The 19,635-nt window shown below is 41.2% G+C and overlaps 1 protein-coding gene across 4 annotated transcripts in view; it reads left to right on the top strand.

Moving 5' to 3' along the window:
- CNTN6 (contactin 6) overlaps window positions 1-19,635 on the top strand; it is a 126,842-nt gene that overhangs the window by 35,514 nt on the left and 71,693 nt on the right. For 3 of the 4 annotated variants that reach the window (XM_032120987.1, XM_032120986.1, XM_032120984.1), the window contains 2 exons: window positions 12,486-12,612; window positions 17,835-18,010. In XM_032120987.1, coding sequence (XP_031976878.1) covers window positions 12,486-12,612; window positions 17,835-18,010 — 303 coding nt within the window. The remainder of the gene's footprint in view (window positions 1-12,485; window positions 12,613-17,834; window positions 18,011-19,635) is intronic. The other variant, XM_032120985.1, reaches the window with a different exon arrangement.

Genomic DNA, 19,635 nt, shown 5'->3' with positions numbered 1-19,635 from the left:
GCTGAAGTTGTGCTGGAGCTGTTTTGCAAACACAGCTGCACACACCTGCAGCAGCTTCACCTTTCTTTGATCACGGAATCACAGAGTGATGGAATGGTTTGGGTTGGGAGGGACCTTAAAGCCCATCCAGTGCTACCCCTGCCATGGCAGGGACACCTCCCACTGTCCCAGGCTGCTCCAAGCCCCAATGCCCAGCCTGGCCTTGGGCACTGCCAGGGATCCAGGGGCAGCCCCAGCTGCTCTGGGCACCCTGTGCCAGGGGCTCAGCACCTCCAGCACCAACAGCATCCCCGTATCCCAGGGAGGAAGGCTCTGAGGATTCAGGCAGCACTCCAAAGCCAGTGGAAGGTTATTTCCATGAGAGGTTATTTCTGTGCATTGATCTGCAGTCTGGGTGGATTGTTTGCCACAGGATTTCCTGAAAAGCAGATGCAAAGCTCGTTATCATTTGGGAGAATTGTCTGGGGAAACAGCAGCCTGCTATAAAATCAGAGCACATTGTCCCTTGGGATTGACTTCCCCTCTGTGGAATTGCTGGGTGCTCTCAGCCAGATTGGGGTTTGTCTTGTTTCACCGCCCAGCAGGTACCCAGGCTCCTCCCAAACCTTGGGCTAGTCTCCATCTCAGTGCCCTGAGCTCACCCTGGAAAATACAGAATACTTCAGAGTAAAATCTATCCAAACTTTGGCCCACACGCTCAGAAGGCCTTTTCCCCCAGCCCCAAAGTGATTTATGAAATGCAATTTCTTCGGCCTCTAACATTGTCTCACTTCATACACTTTATGCCAAATCGGTTTTGAGGATTTATTACTTTTCCTACAGCTGATAAAAAAATATGGGTATCAATACAATGTCAACAAAACTGCTGGGGTTAATCTCTAGAAATTTATTGAGCATTAATCAGATTCATATTTCAGTCTTATTAGTCTAAAGCTACTAAAATCACTGATGGGTTAACACAACTTTAATCCAAATATAATGTGATACCTCCAACTGCTGTTTCTATTTTATTCTGATTTACACTGCATAGGGTAGAAATGAAAGACTTTTCTCTGTGTCTTCCGTGTACATTTGTGAGTTTGCAAAACACAAATTGTTTGCTCTAGGCCAGAGAAAATGTAACCATTTCTGCAATAGATATTGAATTCATATTTGTCTGACAAGTGACCTTATCAGCTATAACTTGTCATCTCCTAATTAGTCTACATTTATTTTATTCACTCAATTAACCCCCAGCCTCTCTAGGAGATAAGTTGGCGATACACGAAATTATGTGTGGTGCTGCAATTAAAATGGTGCTGCACATGTACTCCGCAAATTTGCCTTAAAGAAAGGTAAACCTCATTAATATCCCACCAGTCTGACTGCAAATTAAAATGGGTTTATTGCCAGTGATGCCACTGACTTTCAGTGCTCACTGGCGGGGAACAACAATGTCTTTTCTTCAGAGAATCTAAGAATAATCACATAAGACTAAAAGTGCACAGTGAGATGGAGAGAGCAGAAATATCTTGATGTTATTAAACCTCTCATTCCCAGGGAAATGCCCAAGTTCCTTATTTTTAAAAGCTATTACTGTGATCTACAGATTAACAGGGACCTGAAAGGTGAGCACTGGAGTTTTTATGGAAAAGAGTGAAACCCTATGAACAGAATCCAGCCTGATTCACGTTTTGTGCCTTGAAATAACTTGGGTTAGGAGCTTTGGATAAAATCTGAACCACGTGATCAACAGAAATGCATGCATATTTTAAGGAAACCAAACCTGAATCAAGATTTCTGTCCCAGTTTGATATGTGTAAAATGCTTGTGCATATACACAACTCATTTACTGGAGAAACTGAGACAAGAGAGTTGTTGTCAGCCCAAAGGTGGATGTCCAATGCAAGTCGAAATAATAAACATTTATTGTATTGCATGGACATTTTACTCAAATGCCTGCCTAGTTTTCAAGATATTAGAGATGTGAAAACACAAACATGCAGAAAATGAGTGTGGTAAAAAGGGATGTATTGTAAATTCAGTCAGATGCAATTATTGAGGAGAGGGAACATGGAAAACCCTCCTCTCTTTGCTTTAAAACTCTGCAGTCTAAACCTGCTGAAATTAGAGCTGAATCCATCATTGATTATGTCATTCCCCAGAAATATGGCCTTGAGCAGATTTGTCATAACTCTGCTGGCGATGCTGCACCGTGGACACGGCAGCCATCAGTCAGGAGGATACAATTTCCCAACGACTACAAGTCAAGCAAATGTGTTCTCAGCCTTGTGGGACAAGTTCTGCTGGAGACGGATGGCACCAGGCTGTGATGGATGGGCAGGAGCAGGGCAGCTCCTCACACACCTCTGTGGTGTGATCAGAGTTTAATCCTTAGGGAAGGACAGGCGCTTCAACTCTGAAATCCCACAGAAATCCAGGGAAAAAGGGGAGTGCTGGCTGCCCATCCCTGGCAGTGTCCAAGGCCAGGTTGGACGGGGCTTGGAGCAGCCTGGGATGGTGGAAGGTGTCTCTGCCCATGGCAGGGGTGGGGCTGGTTGGAACTGAGGTCCCTTCCACCCCAAACCATTCCGTGGCTCAATGATTCTATGATCCAGACTGAATCCAACACTAGGCCTTTTGTCTTTACAGCCTGAAATTCTCCACCACCTCTATATCTCTTGATTTCTTTTGATTTATAATCTCATCCTTACATTATTTTCACTTTTTGGATTTTATCTTCTCATTTCATTTTATTTTGTCTTTCCATTTATTACATTTCACTGCTCACTTTACCCCCCCCCCCCCCCACTTCCCCACTTTAAACACTCTGTCCCAGCTCAGGTGACGAGAAGCAGCCCCTACATTGAGTGTCCTCCTTCCACTGGTATCAAAACACTTTCCTTTTTTTTTATTTTTCCCAATCTGCTGCAGTTTGAATTTCACCACTGGCAGAGATGAGATGACTAAACCAATTTCCCTCTATGCAGAGAGCCCACTTGCATTTCTCTCTGCACTTCTACTTTTTCCCTGAATAGCCGTCATTTAATGCCCCGTTATCTTGGATGGTACTCATTTAGTGGTTTATTAAGCAGTAATTCAGCAGCCTGTTATCAGTTCCTACTAGAGCCGGGGAAAATATGCCAGCCAAGTACGCAAGATTTCCACAGAATTAGAGCGGTTTTGTGATTTTTGGATTAGAGAAAAATTACCCCAAAGTAATAGATATGAAATGTTTTCCCTGCATTCCATTATTGGCCCCATGCTAAAGCTCCCATCAGGCCATTTGGACGGTAGATTGTCTGATCTTTATTTCTGTTTCCAGCCCAAGCAGTGAAATTTTACAAAATCACAGAGAACTCAATGGACTGAGAAGTCCTAAACTTGGACTCACTTTTTCTCCCGCACTTGTGGCTTTTCTGAACGTTTCCATGGGGGAAAAGAGATATAAATTCATTTCTTAGAGCTTCTTAAAAACCAGGGAGCTGAAGTGAAATAATGGGCAAGGGTAGAAACCAAAGTGTGCCCTAAATACAGCAGCGTGGAGGGATCAATGTAAATCCCAGCAGGAAAAAATGGGTTTGCGAAATAATTCTGATGATAGAATTGGTAAAGGCTTGATTGGAAATTACAGCTTGTAAAAGTGGATGAAAATAGGAGCACGTTTTATGAATAAATCATTCCCGTTTCCTAAAATTGCTGCATTTTAACCAATAACGAAAGTAGAGCTAAAAAGGAGGAAGTAAGAGGGTGATGGTGCAGCTAAACTGGCACTGGCCATGGAACAGCTGCCAGAGTTATGGAATTTTTCATATCTGCTCATGGAAAGCATTCTTGGTTCTGGTTTCCCTCTGGAAGCTTGCACAGGAGTTACAGGAGGACAAATGGTACAAACTCTTCCCATGGGCTGTTGTCCCACGTTCTCCAGGCTCCTCTGTGGAGTGAGAGCCTTGGGAAGGGTTCACAGGGACACCTCAAGCCCCAGGGTTTGGGGCTGCTGCTGTTTCTGGGCAGCTTTCAAATGGTGTCAAACATAGACATCAGGAAGGGACAGGCAGTGTCTTAATGGGATAACTTCCAATTTTCCCTGGATTTTCAGCCTGCTGACAGGGACAGCAACATTTCCACCCCACGTGTCCCTGGCTCACAGCCCTTCCTGCTGGTCCCTTCCCTTTCCATCTCTGCCTCAAGGCAGAACTTCAGTGCAGCCCTATCAGCCTGCATTTCCCCCCTCCTTTCAGCTGGGTTTTGTTTTGTTGTTTATGCTGTCATTTCTTTTTTGGTTTTTTTCGGAGAACACATCAGATAAAGGTCATTTTTCCTTGAATGGAAGAGCACAGTAATTTTGACAGTGAGACATTCCCAGCTTGCTCTACATCAGAAATGTTGATATTAGCTCCTTTAAAATAGAGACTAGAGAAAAAAATTGCCTGAGCAACTCAATGTCTGGCAGTTATCTCCCAAAAAATGAGCATTTGCAAAGTTATGCTTGTGGCTTCTGCTAAATTCCAGGCTGCCATTACTGGAAGGATTTTAACTTCATTTACGTTTGCTCAGAAAAAAAAAAAAAATATCATCATGAAGGTATTAAACAGCCACAAAAGATGATGGCTTCAAACAGCGTCTTTTGGCTGATCCATAATCATTTGCTTTGGCAATTTTATTGGGGAACATTAAGGCTGATCACTAACTCTGTGTTCCTAATTATTTCTGAAATATTGTGCTGTTTTCTGTGCTGAAGTGCGGAACGAGCAGAGCAGTGGGCTGCTTGGGATTGCAATGTTCTAACTGGGTTTTAATCAATGAGTGATAATGAGAGCTTGTGTTTTGACTTTCCCTTCTTAATTGCCAGTAATAAAGCAGATCCTCATTGATGATATTTAGCAGAGTTCAGTTTCATTCATCTCTGTTTATTCTATTTATTTTGAAAGTGCCTGGGAGCTTTCAGTGCGCTAGACACAATAGCAGAATATACAATGCTAATTATATTTTCCTTGCCTGATCTTTTCCACAACAGAGGATGATGCTGCCTTTTCCTGGAGAGTGATTGCACCTCCCTGTTTTCAGCAGGTTTCTGGAATGCAGTAGGAGTCAAAGGATAAAATCATGTCCCGTGAAATCCCAACCACATTTTGCTGTTTAAATCTCTATTTCCCTTCTGCTGCTCATGATAGTTGGGATTTTTTTTTTTGCCCAGAATGCCAAAATAAGGATTAAATATCCTCAAGATGAGGCACATCTGCAGGTGCTGCTGGCCAGGAAAACTCATCTCACCCAAACAGCCACAACAAAGCCACACCAGGTCTGATTTACCCCAGGTAGATCTTCACTGGCCAATTGTCAATTTTGCATCCTGATTTTGGGTAAGAAAGACCTTTTTTTTTTTTTTTCTAAAAGTTTGAGTTTCAAATTTAGTTTTGGTCCTTCAAATGGATGCCAGTGCTGTGATGACAAATGCATGCAAATCAGTCAGTCAGTACAATAAATATTTTGATAATATCCTGCCTGAATAATCTAATTTAAATCAGGACCTGCCTTAGGTTTAAAATGTTTTAAATATCCCTTGCATTCCTCTTCAATTATATGTAAGAAAATAAAGAGTGTTTTAATCTTGCCTCGATCATTGCTTGAGATGATTTATATCCCAAGATTTTCTTCCCGAGTTATCAATCATCTGAAAGCAAGAAGTGGGTGGCAGCCTGAAATTTCTATATCAGAACTTTCTGTGTCCTGAGGAATTTTTGCTGTGGCAGAAATTTGGGCTACAAAAATAAGCGGTCTCCACATGTTTTTCTATTATCTCCATGATCTCAATAATTTCGAAGTGTTATCCCAGGATATAAACCTTGCTATCTACAGATAAAGTCATTGCTGATGTCAAGTTCTTACGGCTAATTCCTGACTGGTTTCATTCCTGCCTCTTATTTAAGCCCTGGTGAGAAAAACAAGCATCTGGGAAGGAGCCATTTTGTTCCAGTTATTCAAAATAAATAAACAAGATTTAAATTATTTGTACAAGGAGATAAACACCCACCTGCATCACAGTGCTGTAGAACGGAGATTGTATCTGGATTTCTATGAGGTCTGGGACTCACAGCGCTGCAGAACCAAAACACAGCTTCACATTACAACACTTTTCCTGTTGAGCATGAGTGGGAATCACCAAGTGTGGCCTCTGGAAACAAAGAGAAATCATTGCTTGCTTTAGTAAATTCAAGCTGTTTGCAAACCGGCCTTTCCATGGTTTCTCTCCATTCCAGTGTGGCTGGATCTTTGAGTGCAGCAATTCTCCTTTGTCCCCCTCTGTCTCCAGAGTCACTGGGTGGGACGAAGGGCTGCAAAGACACAAATGGGTCTGAAATTTCCCCAAATTTCTTTTTTTTCCCCTTGTTTTCTGTGTAAGCAGAACTGCCATTTCTCATGTTGTTATGTGCTTATTCAATTGTTGTTACACTCTCTTTCCTCCATGAAATTTGGGAGTCACCACACAAAATTCCAATGCCAAAAATCATCTGAGCTTAATCACTCCCCATCCTCTAAGAGAGCAAAGCACAGCTGTATCTTAAACAGAGAAAAGTTAGAGAGAAACAAAGTGCTGGCTTTATTTAAGTGGCAGGATATTAAATGTTATAGCTGTTATCACTTCCTGCCGTATAAATTATTGAATTAAGTCTTCAATCAGGTTGGCAACAGTGCCAAATGAATATTACAGGAGTACAATGCAGCAAACAGAATCTGTCATTGAATCTAGGGCTCCCTTAGAACCGAAATTACAGCGAACAAAATGCTTGTGCACTAGATTGGAAAAGGTTCATTATTATTTATTCATCTTGCCCAGTAACACAAAAAACTAATGAAATTTCTTTGAGAAGGGGGCACGTCAGGATTAGTATCCATCAGAAAGGCACATCCCTCCAACTTCATCAGGGATATTTGTCTCCATAATTAGATGTCTGTTCCACGAGAGTTCTCCATCTGAAGGACGTGCCCAAGTTCATGACATGAAACAAATCACCCACGCTAATGAAAAGGTGATTTTCACCTCTTATTTCACTTGTCTCATCTCCCACAATTGCACAAAGTCTTCGGAAAATCTTCTCATAAAGCCAAAAAGAGTCAGGCCCAGGTAGGAATTTCAGCACTGTTGCTCACATGTTTGTTTATTTTTCAGTAAAATATTCCATTATTAACACAGGTGACACATGGGTGTATTTATAGCCCCTCTCCTGGAGCACCTTTCCACATATCCCCACAATGAATCGGTCATAAATCTGTGCTCATCTCCAGTGGAAAGCTTAAATCAGTGCAGCTCCACTGAATGCTCTCCACAACCCATCCATTAGGAGCAATTTTCCTTCTCTGCAACTTGAACTCCTGCTCTGGAATCTTGAGGGAATATTTGGGGGTTTGTAGGCAACACGGTATCCTGTAAATCTGAGGCTTGATTGCTGCACTCAGCGTGATGAGAAAACGTCACATCTTGGCATTTAAGGATCCATCCGAAATTATTTTGGGATTAGAACGTGTGTATCTGTTAGATGGGTAATAAATTCACTGCTACCCAAATATATTCCCAGAAAGTGCTGAAGCGATACTGGTTATCACAGGAGGACTTTTAAAAAATGTTGGGACCGTCACATTTTGACAAAATCTTTTGTCCCTATATATATTTAGTTGAAAAAGGCTCATAATTCTCACAAATATGACAGTTTTTGCATAATACTTCCTTAATTATCACCTGTGATATATTACACCCTAATTTTCTATGCTAGATTCTGACAATAATGGTTATATTAGGAATTCAATTCATATTCTAGAGTTTTATTGTTTGTTTTCACACCCAAGGAAAATGTGCAGTCAGTTCATAACCTGAACATGTTTTTTGCCACATCAGCCTCAGCTCACCCTACCTGGCCCACCACAGAGAGCCTGTTTAAATAACAGGGAAAATATTGGAATATTTGCCTCATTTCTCAAGGAATACAATTGACAGGATGCAGAATCCATTTATTGCAAACATTTCAGATTTCTGTGCCATTTAGGGCTGGAGGAGCCTTAATTAAATAAAAGTTACATCTCCAAACTGAAATCAAGAGTGGGGTTCTCCAAGTGAGCCACAGGCAACTTCCACCCACCGTGCATGGGAAGAGGGGACAAAGGAAGGGGCACTTGGAGTGCCAGCTCCTGGGAAATGCCGGATTCCAGCTGTGCCTCCTTTCATCTGCCTGCCCTCACTGTTTTTCAAATCTCAAGGAGGGGGCACCATTTTCCCAGATGCAATGGCCTCAAGTTGAGCCAGGGGAAGTTTAGGTTGGATATCAGGGGAAATTTCTTTATGGAAAGGGTTCTAAAGGATTGCTAAAGGCTGCCCAGGGCTGTGGTGGCATCACTAGCATCGGAAGTGTTCAAAAGAAGTGTTGATGTGGCACTTGAGCACATGGTTGAGTGCTGAATGTGGTGGTGGTGGTGCTGAGTGGATGGATTTGTTGTTTTGGAAGTCTTTTCCATGCAATGATTCCATGATTCTGTGAAAGCGAGGCCTTGCACTCTTGGCTGTCGCTTTATAGACAGTTTCATTTATAAACTCTGGGCTCCAGTGCCAAATTTCCCATCATTACTGAGAGTTTTTCTGACTTCATCAGTGCCAGGGCTTCCTCCCATGGGCCTCCTCAGTGCCTCCCCTTCTCCCAACATCATAGGGAGCTAAATGTCTCCCTGGTTTGGTGTCAGCTAACGGAGACACTGTGGAATTCCACCAGTACTCCCAATTTGACTCTGACAATAGAATCTGAGACTTGAAAGGAGCCCTGTGTCTCCAGAGTTCTGCACATCAACATCTGAAGGGAGAAAGCACATGAAAGTTGAAGGCCCTTTGGGAAAATCCTACAGGTTTCAGGTTGCTTCTTCCTGCTCAGACTTATAAGATCTAATGGCCCTTTCTCTGTGTTGCTGTTTCTCTGGGTGTTACTGGGAGGGAGTGAGGGAATCCTGCCTCTGCTGCCTGTGCTCCTGACAAGTGGTTTTTCTTCCACAGAACACTTTCATGGCCCTTTTTCTGCTTCCTCTTCTCCCATCTTCTCTTTCAGGGTTAAAATCTGACTCCTTGAAGACTTGTGTGTTACTTTAGGTGGTACCAAGCAGAGTTTCATCCATTACCTCTCATTTTGCATCTGTCAGGCTCCTTCTAAAGTCCTTGAGCTCCCTGGTCCAGGCCTTTGAGGAGGGAAATAATCATTTCATTCTGCTTCTGACAAGATTCAATCAAAAAACCCAGTGCTCTTTGCAGGGAAACCCTCCACGACATTTAAAAATCTGTGGACTCCATAAACTCCCTGTCCTCCAATTAAAATTTACCAATGTCTTCAGCTGAAAAATTAAACAGATTTTGAATAAGTTGGATTTTGCATCACTTTTCTGCTGTCATTAGAAGGGGAAGGGTCTAATTCACCTATCCCACCCCTTTTGCTGGAGCTGACAGGTGTTTTACTATCACACTGATTTAAAAGAGGCCTCTTAATCAGGTGTCAGCTTTGGCCCATAAAGTCATATTAATGTTTTGGATCAGATATGAAGCTCTATCTAAGGCACATTAAGAAAGATTCATTAGAAACTCACTACCCCTGGAATTTACAGCCTTCCTGGAACTTAATAGCCTGGATAAATTCCTCCTTATCTGCTTTGCTTATGTGAATTACGGCAGTTTTGCATTTAGAAGCTTCTTCTTATGATCTTCCGTGAGGATTCACTGATATGGTCCATCCAGAATCATGGAATGGTTTGGGTTGGAAGGGACATTAAAACTCATCCAATGCCACCCCACAGGGACACCTTCCACTGTCCCAGGCTGCTCCAAGCCCCAATGTCCAGCCTGGCCTTGGACACTTCCAGGGATCCAGGGGCAGCCACAGCTGCTCTGTGCTCTCAGCCCACCAGAACTCCCCATTTCTGGTCCTGGAGCAGGGAATCCTCTGGAGTTTGTCTCCCTGGAGCTGATTTCTCCCAGGCAAACCTAAAACCTTTCCCTGCAAATGGAGGGTGATGCTTCTGGGACACTCTCAGTTTCACCAAACAGTTTTCATCTGCTGTCACCACTCAGTTTGGAGTAATGGTAATTCCAACTCCACTTTGCAAAAAAAACCCCTAATGGGAAGGAAGATCTGTGTAGGAAAGGGATAAAAGTCAGCTAAGTTACAATATTGGCCTACTGAGTTATCTTTACTCACATTACAGACTGGGCCTGGGCCAGCCTAAACTGCTCTTGGGCTGTTCTCCTTTGCATTTGCAGCCAGGCAGAGGCCTCACAAGGAGCTGAAAATGAAGCCAACCAGAGTCAGACACAGGAAAGAACAGGGAGCAGGATTTGGCTGGAAATTAGGTTGATTAAGTGTGAACTCCAGATTTGTGCCTCTTTCTCCCTGTCTGGATGAGGCAGAGCATAAATATTTAAATATTTCTTGTGGCTGAGTAAAACCCCTGTAACTCCATTTGATAGGAATATCAGGGTGTGATAGAAGCACCCACTGCCCATGAGACAGTGACAAGAAGCACTGGGACACTCCCTCCTGATTCCATAATTATGGAAAAACCAGCGTTCCTCCTCTTCCATTGGCACTGTGCTAATCCCTGCATTGGCTGAAGACAATACCAAGTAATGAATGAAGGAATGTTGATTCATTTTCCTCCTTTGGCTTTGAATTCAGGCTGGCATAATTATGGTCTTTGTGGAGATCAAACTGATTTGACACCATAAAGAAATACATTTTAACTTCTTATCAAACGTTCCATAACAAGAGTTTATATTTTCTTTCAAGCACCATGTTGAGGATTCACACATGATTTTTATGTATAGAAACCATGCATTTAATCAAATATTCGTATTCCAATAGTTTTTTTTTAAAAATCTGAATTATTTAAATCTTAACAAAAGCAAACAGCTCTACAAGAATGCATTTGTCATGTGTATCTCTGGAGAAATCATGGGGATTGTATTGAACCTGGAGGATGGAGAGAAAATATACGGCCATTCTCTGTAGGAAACACAAAAGGATGCATCAGGAAATTAGAAATGACCAGCCTGACCTTCTCTATAAATAAGAGATGGACTCCTAGGACACCACTGGCTCTGAGAGTGCACATCATTTCTCACAAATTTGATGTTATTCTCTGCTGCAGATCAGCCAGCAAGAAAAGGATATTAAAGAGAAAACAAAACAACAGCAAGAAGCTGCCTCTACTAAAATTCATGGGCAGGATTTTTGTGACAGGGACTGTGACATGTCCACTGGAAAGGAGCTGTAAAATATTATGTCCTTATTCTACACGTTGAGGGCCCGCTGCACTAAGGACATGGGAAGGGGATATAAAATTAGGATATTCAATAGTCTGCAAATGACAAATGAGTCCAAATTCCATTTAGGAAAAATCATGGGAAATTAATTCCAAGTATACCAAAATATTTACATTTTCATGAGGTGAAGTAGGGATTTTTATGTACATCAGGTAGCTCCTCTAGCCCAGCCAGGTCCATGGATTTAAAATGCAGAATGATGATCCCTGGGTCATTTTGGGGCTTCAGAAAAACTTCTCCCTGGCAGTTCTGCAAAGGTAACAAGAAAGGCTGAGAAAATGAACCCAGAAGGGAAGAAAATTCCTCCCAAAGTAAAGACAAGTCAAATGGTCAATTGTAGAAACAGTGAAAAAAGAAACCTTCAAATTTGTCAAGGGATTAAACCCGGAAGAGTAGTAGGAAAAGAAACAAAGATTATTTAAGCAGACCCAGCCACCATCTCAGAGAGCTGCTCTGCCTTGCCCCCGTGGTTTGCTGAACAAATTGTCTTCTCCCCTGCTCCCCAGAACAAGGAAGATCACCACGAAAAATAAAAATAGTTCTTGTTTGCCTTGCAATTAATCATTTCACTTTGCATGTGAAATAAAGGTTGATTATTTAATGCTATTCCTGTTTTAAAAGGAGTGAAAAAGGGAGAGGAAAAAGCCCAAAACACCAACAAACAAACAAACAAAAACCCCAGGCCACTATAAAAGACGTATACATAAAATATACAAAAATAATACCTCAAAGGATGGGAAGGGTTAGAGGAGAAGGAGGTGAGTGATTCGCTTAGACTGTGCTGTGACCAGGGAGCACCAAACACAGAGCCACAGGTCCACAATTCCGTCCTTTCCTGCTGCCAGTCCCGATCCACAACACAAGGATGAGGTGGATGGGCGCATTTAGCACTTGCCCATAGAGCTTCCATGGGAAATATGCAAAGAGGCTTCACTGTCACCTGCAGAATAAATCACCAGCACCTGAGCTCTGCGATTTTATTATCAATCAGCCTTGAAATATTTCTTCCTTAATAGTCCAGTGTCTGGAGGTGGATTCTCTGCTGAATATCATAGCAGACCTTAACTTGCAGCTGAAAGCAAAGGACTCCAAAGGACAATTTTATGTGGAAGGACACGCTAAAGACACCTAATCTTAAATTATTGTTTTTCTTTCACAGGGGGAGAAACCCTTCATGGGCCTATTTTTATCCAAGAGCCGTATGATATCACTTATTCCATGGGCTCAGCAAATCCAGAGATCCTCCTGAACTGCACAGCCAAGGGATATCCGCTGCCGTACTACAGGTGAAGTCAACCTTGGGGAAATATTGTCCCTCTGTCACTCTTTGAAGTGTGTTTTAGTCACTGCACGACCATAAATAAACACCCTAAAATGTGCTGAGTGCTCACAGCAAGAACAGACAAAGTTTAGAGTAAATTCTAGGAATGAAGGAAAAATGTTTTTGCTGCTTTGCTGTAAAGAAAATTAACACAGGGAAAGAAAATAATTGAAAATCACCTCCAAAGTGTTTTAAAATATACAGAATTAATTCTAAATCCACAGAACAGCTGTGAAAAATGGGAAAATGGAAGTGCTGCACATCTGTAGTTGATAAAACTTTCCATACATTAATAAATGCTTGGAAAGCAGAAAAGCAACACCCTTCCCCTCTTCTAATTCCAACATTTCATGTACACATTTATGGTGTTTGTTTATCTCCAATACCTTCCAAGACTCCCTTCATAAAACCTTGGTACAGAGAATTTTTTGTTTATTCAGTAACTATGGACTCACCATTTATAATAGAACTCATTGCCCCAAGGATCTGGAAATCCAAGTTGGATAAGAGGAAAAGCGGGGAATCTAGGGGAAAAAAAAAAAGGACATTGTGCTTTCTTCAAAAACTAATGGGGAAAGTAATGGTTGAGGTGAAGGAAAATTACCCATAAAAAATAAATCATTCATGCAAGACGTGAAAGAAAATCGTATCCTATCAAATTCTTAGAGAATATTTATTGGAGAGCTTTTAACTGCTCCCACCACAGCCTCCCCTGGAGAGTGCCACCACTGGATATCAGCTTGGCTTTAGGATTTCATGGCTTGATTTGTCTCCAGACACTGTGTTATGAAAGAAACCCTTAATTTCCTTTATGAAAGGAACCCTCAATTTCCTTTTCACAATTCAACTTCTCCTCCTAGGAGTAGAAATCCTCACTTACTTCCCAACCCACTTGTTCTCCTTGTTCTCAACACCAACATCAACTGGTTCAGGCCATGAAGTTCAAGTCTTTCCAGTTCATCCACCCTTTGCTTTCACATCCATTGAAGCAGCTTCCTAGAAATTCCTGGACTCTTGTGTCCTCCCATGGATTCCTCCCACCCACAAAGAGCAGAGACAGCAGCTTCCATCAGGCTGGAGAGCTGGGAAGTCTCCCCCATCACATATTTGATATCCACATTTTACCTTTACTTTTTTCTACCCACCCATTAATTAAACTCCCTGGGTTTCTGCACCATAAGGACATTTTTCAAAGCCTCAGTGGCTCCAGGGAGATGGGATCAACATCTGGGGATGGATCCTGGAGCCCTGAGGTCAATTAGAAGTTAACAGACTATCCCTGCTGCAATTACACCACAATTTGGAAGGAACAGGGAGCTTTTCACTTTGCTTTGATTTCACCACAGCTAATGCTGCCTTTGTCAGATAAGGATTGAGCCCATATATTTAAAGTTCTGACAATTTTTGAGAAATCAAGCCCAGTATGAAATTTTAATCATTTCCTTTGCTGAGTGATGGCTGAGAACAGCAAGGACTGCTGGAGGTTTCTCTTTGATTCAGAAATACAGAACCACTCCAACAGGAAGAAAGTTAGAGACAAGTTAATTTGCTATTTAGCATTTTTTTACATCAAGAAATATGCTGATAAATGCCTTTTCTTGAAATAAAAAAAAAAAAAATGTTTAGCATTTCCTAAAAGTTTTATTTTGTTGGGTACTCTTTTATTCTTACAAACTTGTCAAATATAGGGATAATTTTTTTGCAACTCCTCCTCAAAATACTGTGTGTCTGCGAAGCACAGTGCAAGAATTGTGTAGAACTGTAGGTGGAAGGGCTGAGTAATAAAAATGAGACACAGTTTTCCTGTAAGAAGTAACAAAGAACACAGATTACACTGGAGACAAAAATATGGATGGAAACATCTCTAAAATCATTAAGAAATCTCTATAAATGTTCTGAGAAATATCATTTTGTCTCTTATGTCTTTTTTATAAAGTCAGAATTGCCTATAATATCAGGGACATTATTCCAGGTGTTTCCTGGTGTGATGTGGCTGGTAAATAAACACAACTTTTAAAATTAGATTTATCATTTTTTGCACCTAAGCTTTTTATAGTCACCAGAGGGTTTATCACCAACTAACTCAGTGAATTTTACATAGGTTTTTTTTACTTACAGCCTATGCATGAACACCCTGCAGTGCTTCCAGCAGCATTTTGACACTTTTTGTTTGATTTCAGGTGCTCTCTTTTCCTGCACTTCCACTCAATATCCAGAGCAATCCCACAATCCTGCATTTTCATGCAAGTTGGTGACTGAGGGTGTTTTCCCCTCAATAATCTTCTCAGAGAGGAGTCAATGGAACCAATAAATAAATCCAAGGGCAGCATAAGCAGCATTCATTAGAACAACATTTTAATATTCCAGCCCAACTCAGAGTGTTGCACTAAAAGGAGATAAAGAGATTCAAATCCAATCCAAATCCAAGCACCACGAGGATAACTGGAACACACAAATGTGAGGGAGGGAACAGAGCACAAACCTACAAGGATTGTAAACGACATCAAATATGTTCATAACCATTGCATCAAATCAAAGTGGAGAGTGATTCCCAGCAATCCCAAAAGTCCACCCTTGAATAAGAAATTGCAGCCCAACTCTCATGTCCTTGTTCCCTGGAATGCTGTTCCTTGGCTCAGTGCAGATCCTGCCTCAAAAGTGGAATGAAAAACTCCTTCACCCTCTGGTGTCTTGTTCACAGTCAAGAGTTTTTAAACTTCCTGTGTTCCTCCTCACTGGAAATGTTGTACATGAAGGGGGGTTTTGCAAATCCTTTTCCCAACTACAAGAAAGTCTCAGGTGGCTTGGCAGGACACTTCCATTGGAATGCAAATAATCTGAGAAGTATAGAACACAATGAAGTCTTAAAAATATTGATATTTTTATTATAGCAGCACACTGAAAAGATAATTTACTCAATCATGTGAGCACACACCCACTCACAGTCCTTGGGCTCCCGGGGAACTGATAATTCAGCATCAGAATATAGGAAATTTTTTAAAGTTTAGGTTCTGAAACAATTGGTGAAAGAAAAACAATCCAGGATGCATTTCCTACAACTGAGGAAAAGTATTTTCCAATGGTTGCATGAAAAAATTCACAAAAATATGTAGATGATCCCTGCCTTAATGGGCTTATGTTAAAAATTCCCTAAAATAATTATCCAGATTTCTGTGTATTAATACACTGCAGAACACACAAAGCCATTAAATCATTGTCTACCACATGAATTCATTAATTTGCTTCCTTCAGTGATGTAAACATATTAATTAGGGAAAAGGCCCACACCAGGAGCTGAACCCTGATCTATATGCAAAGTTTAATAATCATTGTACCATGGTGATTAGAATGATTATGGGGATACTGTGAAGAATTCATTTGCAGCAACTAAGCCAACATCTTTGCATTTGTTTGGAAAAACAATTATAGATCTTAATTGGGAGCCATGCAATGATGACAGCAGTTATTTCAGTGATTGATTCCAAAATTAAAGAGAACTGGAAAATTAAATACCAGAATATCTTAGATTAGAAAATGGAAAGCTTTAGACAACTTGTAGCAAATGTAAATCCTGAAATATGGCAGAATCCTAATGCTGGGATGTGATCCCTTCAGAAACCCAGACAAGGCTTCCTCACTTTTGCTTTTAAATCAAAAAAAATAGCCCAAATAGACTAAAATAACAGCAAAAACTAGACCAGCTATAGCAAATATAAAAAAAGGAATCCAGCAGAGGTACAGAAACACAAAAAATAGGCTGGAATTTGTAGGAAGAATTCCTGAGGGTTGAGTGTTGCATCCAAATCTCTCAGTGTGGATGAATTCATGGAAGGGGAGGCATCCAGAGAAATTATTTTGTGTTATTAGACCTTGCTCACAGAATTCCATTGATTTCATATTAATCAGTCATTATCTTTCAAAATAACAAGTGCTCACTTGAAGGTCAGGGCACTCCCTGCATTTGTGGAGATTTCCCTGGGAGCACAGAATTGCATTTCACAGCTCAGTGTGGGAACCCTCCTGCACAAAAACAACCCCTGAGCAGTGTGAGCGTGTGGAGAGAGGGCTGGCGGTGACTGGCAGAATCTTGTGCTGTGTATCCAAGTCAGATTTCCAGGGATAAAGTATGAGTGTGCTTCAATTTGTTACCAGGGAAAACTGCCCTCCCTGTCAGGAACTCTGCACATAAGCAGAAATGGATATTTTTTCTGCTGTGATCCTTCAGATAATTTACAAGGATATGATTGCCCTTGGTTTGGGCACTGCCAGGAACCCAAGGTGAGCCACTGGCAACCTTTGTGTGATCCTTCCATCCGATGGAGGGCTCGGAATCACACCCACAAATCAACAGAAATGATAAAAGCTGAGGAGATGGCTCTGGATATAAAATCAGGAGAAGAAAATACCTGGTTGTGTAGTTTTAGGATTGCTGACCACTTAAGAAGTGGCATTAACAGACCCCAGACTTGAAGGCCTCAGTGGCTGAGTCCTTTATCCTTCCTTTGGCCCTCACATGAGCAAGGAAAATTCAACCCTAATGTGACTAATGGCAAAGCCCCAAAATTTCCGTTCCTGAAAAACACAGTATTTATTTTCTTTGAAAGAGAAATTGTATTTTGACATCTGTAAACAGCTGGGTAATGTTGCAGACGCAATCCATTTCCTGCTTAGGGGACCCACTGGGACAAATGATGATTTAAAATAGCAGTGCTCTCATCACTAAATGATCAGTCTCAGACTTGCTGTACAAAAACTTCCCTCCCAGCTTTTGTCCTGCCCTCTGAAGTGCAATCCTTCCCGATCTACATCGCCAAAGCATTTTTGTTGCCAAATTCATGGTTAATCATTTGCAAAGCACATTCAGGTACCATTCATAGAACAAAAATAATGTTGTTGTGGACAAGGTATAAAGCCCCCTCCTGACTGAACGGATAAGTTCGTGTGAATAAGTTATAATTACTTTTGGTGGACATTTGGGTGAACACTGGTGACTAAAGTAAAGATTTTCCAAAGAATACCATTATTGCTATCGTTAAGATTGATGTAAGAAGCAGTCGTGCGTGAAAAATGATCTAATTTTGTGATATTTAACTACATTTTTATCATTACAGGTATGCTACAGCACACTATTTAAGATAAATAGGCTCTGTAAATTATAAGCATAATTTGATTTTTTTCCCCTCAAAGGTGGAAGCAAAATGGCACAGATATTGATCTTACCATGAGTTATCACTACAGGTTGGTTGGAGGCAGCTTGGCAATCAATAACCCACATAAAAATCAGGATATTGGAACATACCAGTGTTTGGCCACAAATTCATTTGGAACAATTCTGAGCAGGAAGGCAAAGCTTCAATTTGCATGTAAGTTGGGAAGATCATATTTATTAGAGCATTATTTTCCTATTAATTCTGCACATGGACTGTAATTTATTGGGTAATTAAAGGATCATTGGGGATTCTGTCCAAAAGGTTTGACTTCCTTCGCCACTGCTTATTCCTAAAAAACCAAAATATTAATAACAAAACCAGACATCTGATGGCTGCTGCCCTCGGGAGGCAGAATAAAAATCAGGAAATTGAAAGGTCAAGGAAGATGAGCACAATTATTTTCACTTAATAAAGGTGTTTCCACTTTTCAGGACAGTGGTTTTGTTGTTATCCCACAGGTAGCTACAGCTGGGGGGCAGGGAGGGAATTGTTGCAAAAAGTTGTGCTTTGAGTTTTCTGTAGATAATGAGGTCTAATTGAGACACAAAATCATTGCTCCCCTAATTGCCACACTGATATTTCCTTATGTTACCAAAGAAACTCTCTTTTTCCTTACACAATGTGTAAAAGTGTGAGCTGCGCTCTGAGATATTTCATATTTCAGCTCCCTCAGGTCGAGCACGTTGTCTGTCTTGAGATGATTTAAAATTTATTTCATCTTTGCTCCCCGTTTCACTTCTTCACAACTTCACAACCTTTTTCACAAGGTTTGGACGCGGTGACCGAGTTCTGTGAATGCCCAGGGGAGAGGGGGAACAACACTGGCAACCAAAAAACTCCAGATATTCCCTCCAGCCTTTTTTTTTTTTTCAGTCTAAAGCTCAGAGCAGTCTGTTGCTGGGAGAAAGCAATTGTTTTCAAAGCTCATTAATAAAACATGTGTCTAAAGCCAACCTTGTGTCGCTATTTCAGACACCAGCAAACGGATTAATTATTAATCTTGTTCCATTTCTCATAGCAAACCTCGTGTCACAGGGGTTACACAAAGGAGACATCAGAGGTCAGGCTGGTTCACAGAGTGTCTTTCAGCAAACCTGATCAAAAGGTGTATCACTGGTATCTCATTTAATAACATTTTACCCTGAATTTCTCAAAGAGCTTTGATTTCCAAGAGCTGGTCAAATGTAAAAAGAATAAAATTTTGATTCATTATTTTACCACTTTTTGTGCTGAAATGTTTTTACAAGCCAGTCTTTCTGTGTGGGAAATTATTTCAAGATTTGGAGGTGAAAGTTGTTTAGTGACAGAACAAATGCCGTTTTAGAAAGGAGCAAGAATAGACAACCACCTCAAAATTGTGCGTGGAGTCTGTAATCCCCAAGGAACCAAGGCAGGCCAGGGAGGGAGCTGGGAAAAGACCTAAGGAAAGGGAATATCCTTAAATGGAGGCACAAATGAGGTGCAAAACAATTTTTTTAAAAACGGGGGGAGAAGGGAAAACCAGGAATATCTGCAAAAGAAAGAAGGCTCTGGTGATTACTCAGGATTTCATGTCAAGCAGTTCCTTTATTTAAGCTTTATACCCCCACCCAAACACTTCCCAAAGTTCCTGCAGGGAGCAGATCCCAGAGCCGGGTCTGGTTTGGCCCCAGCTCTCAGCCTGCTCCAGTCCTCCAGCTCTAACAGCACCATGGAATGCTAAATTTATCCCATAATCAAGCACTACACCACTTTTCCAGTAGTGGTGACAGATATTTACATCCTTCCCCATGCAGAAG

The sequence above is a fragment of the Corvus moneduloides genome, chromosome 11 (genome assembly GCF_009650955.1).
Source record: "Corvus moneduloides isolate bCorMon1 chromosome 11, bCorMon1.pri, whole genome shotgun sequence".
NCBI classification, from domain to species: Eukaryota; Metazoa; Chordata; class Aves; order Passeriformes; family Corvidae; genus Corvus; species Corvus moneduloides.
This window is presented reverse-complemented; position numbering and strand designations above follow the sequence as displayed.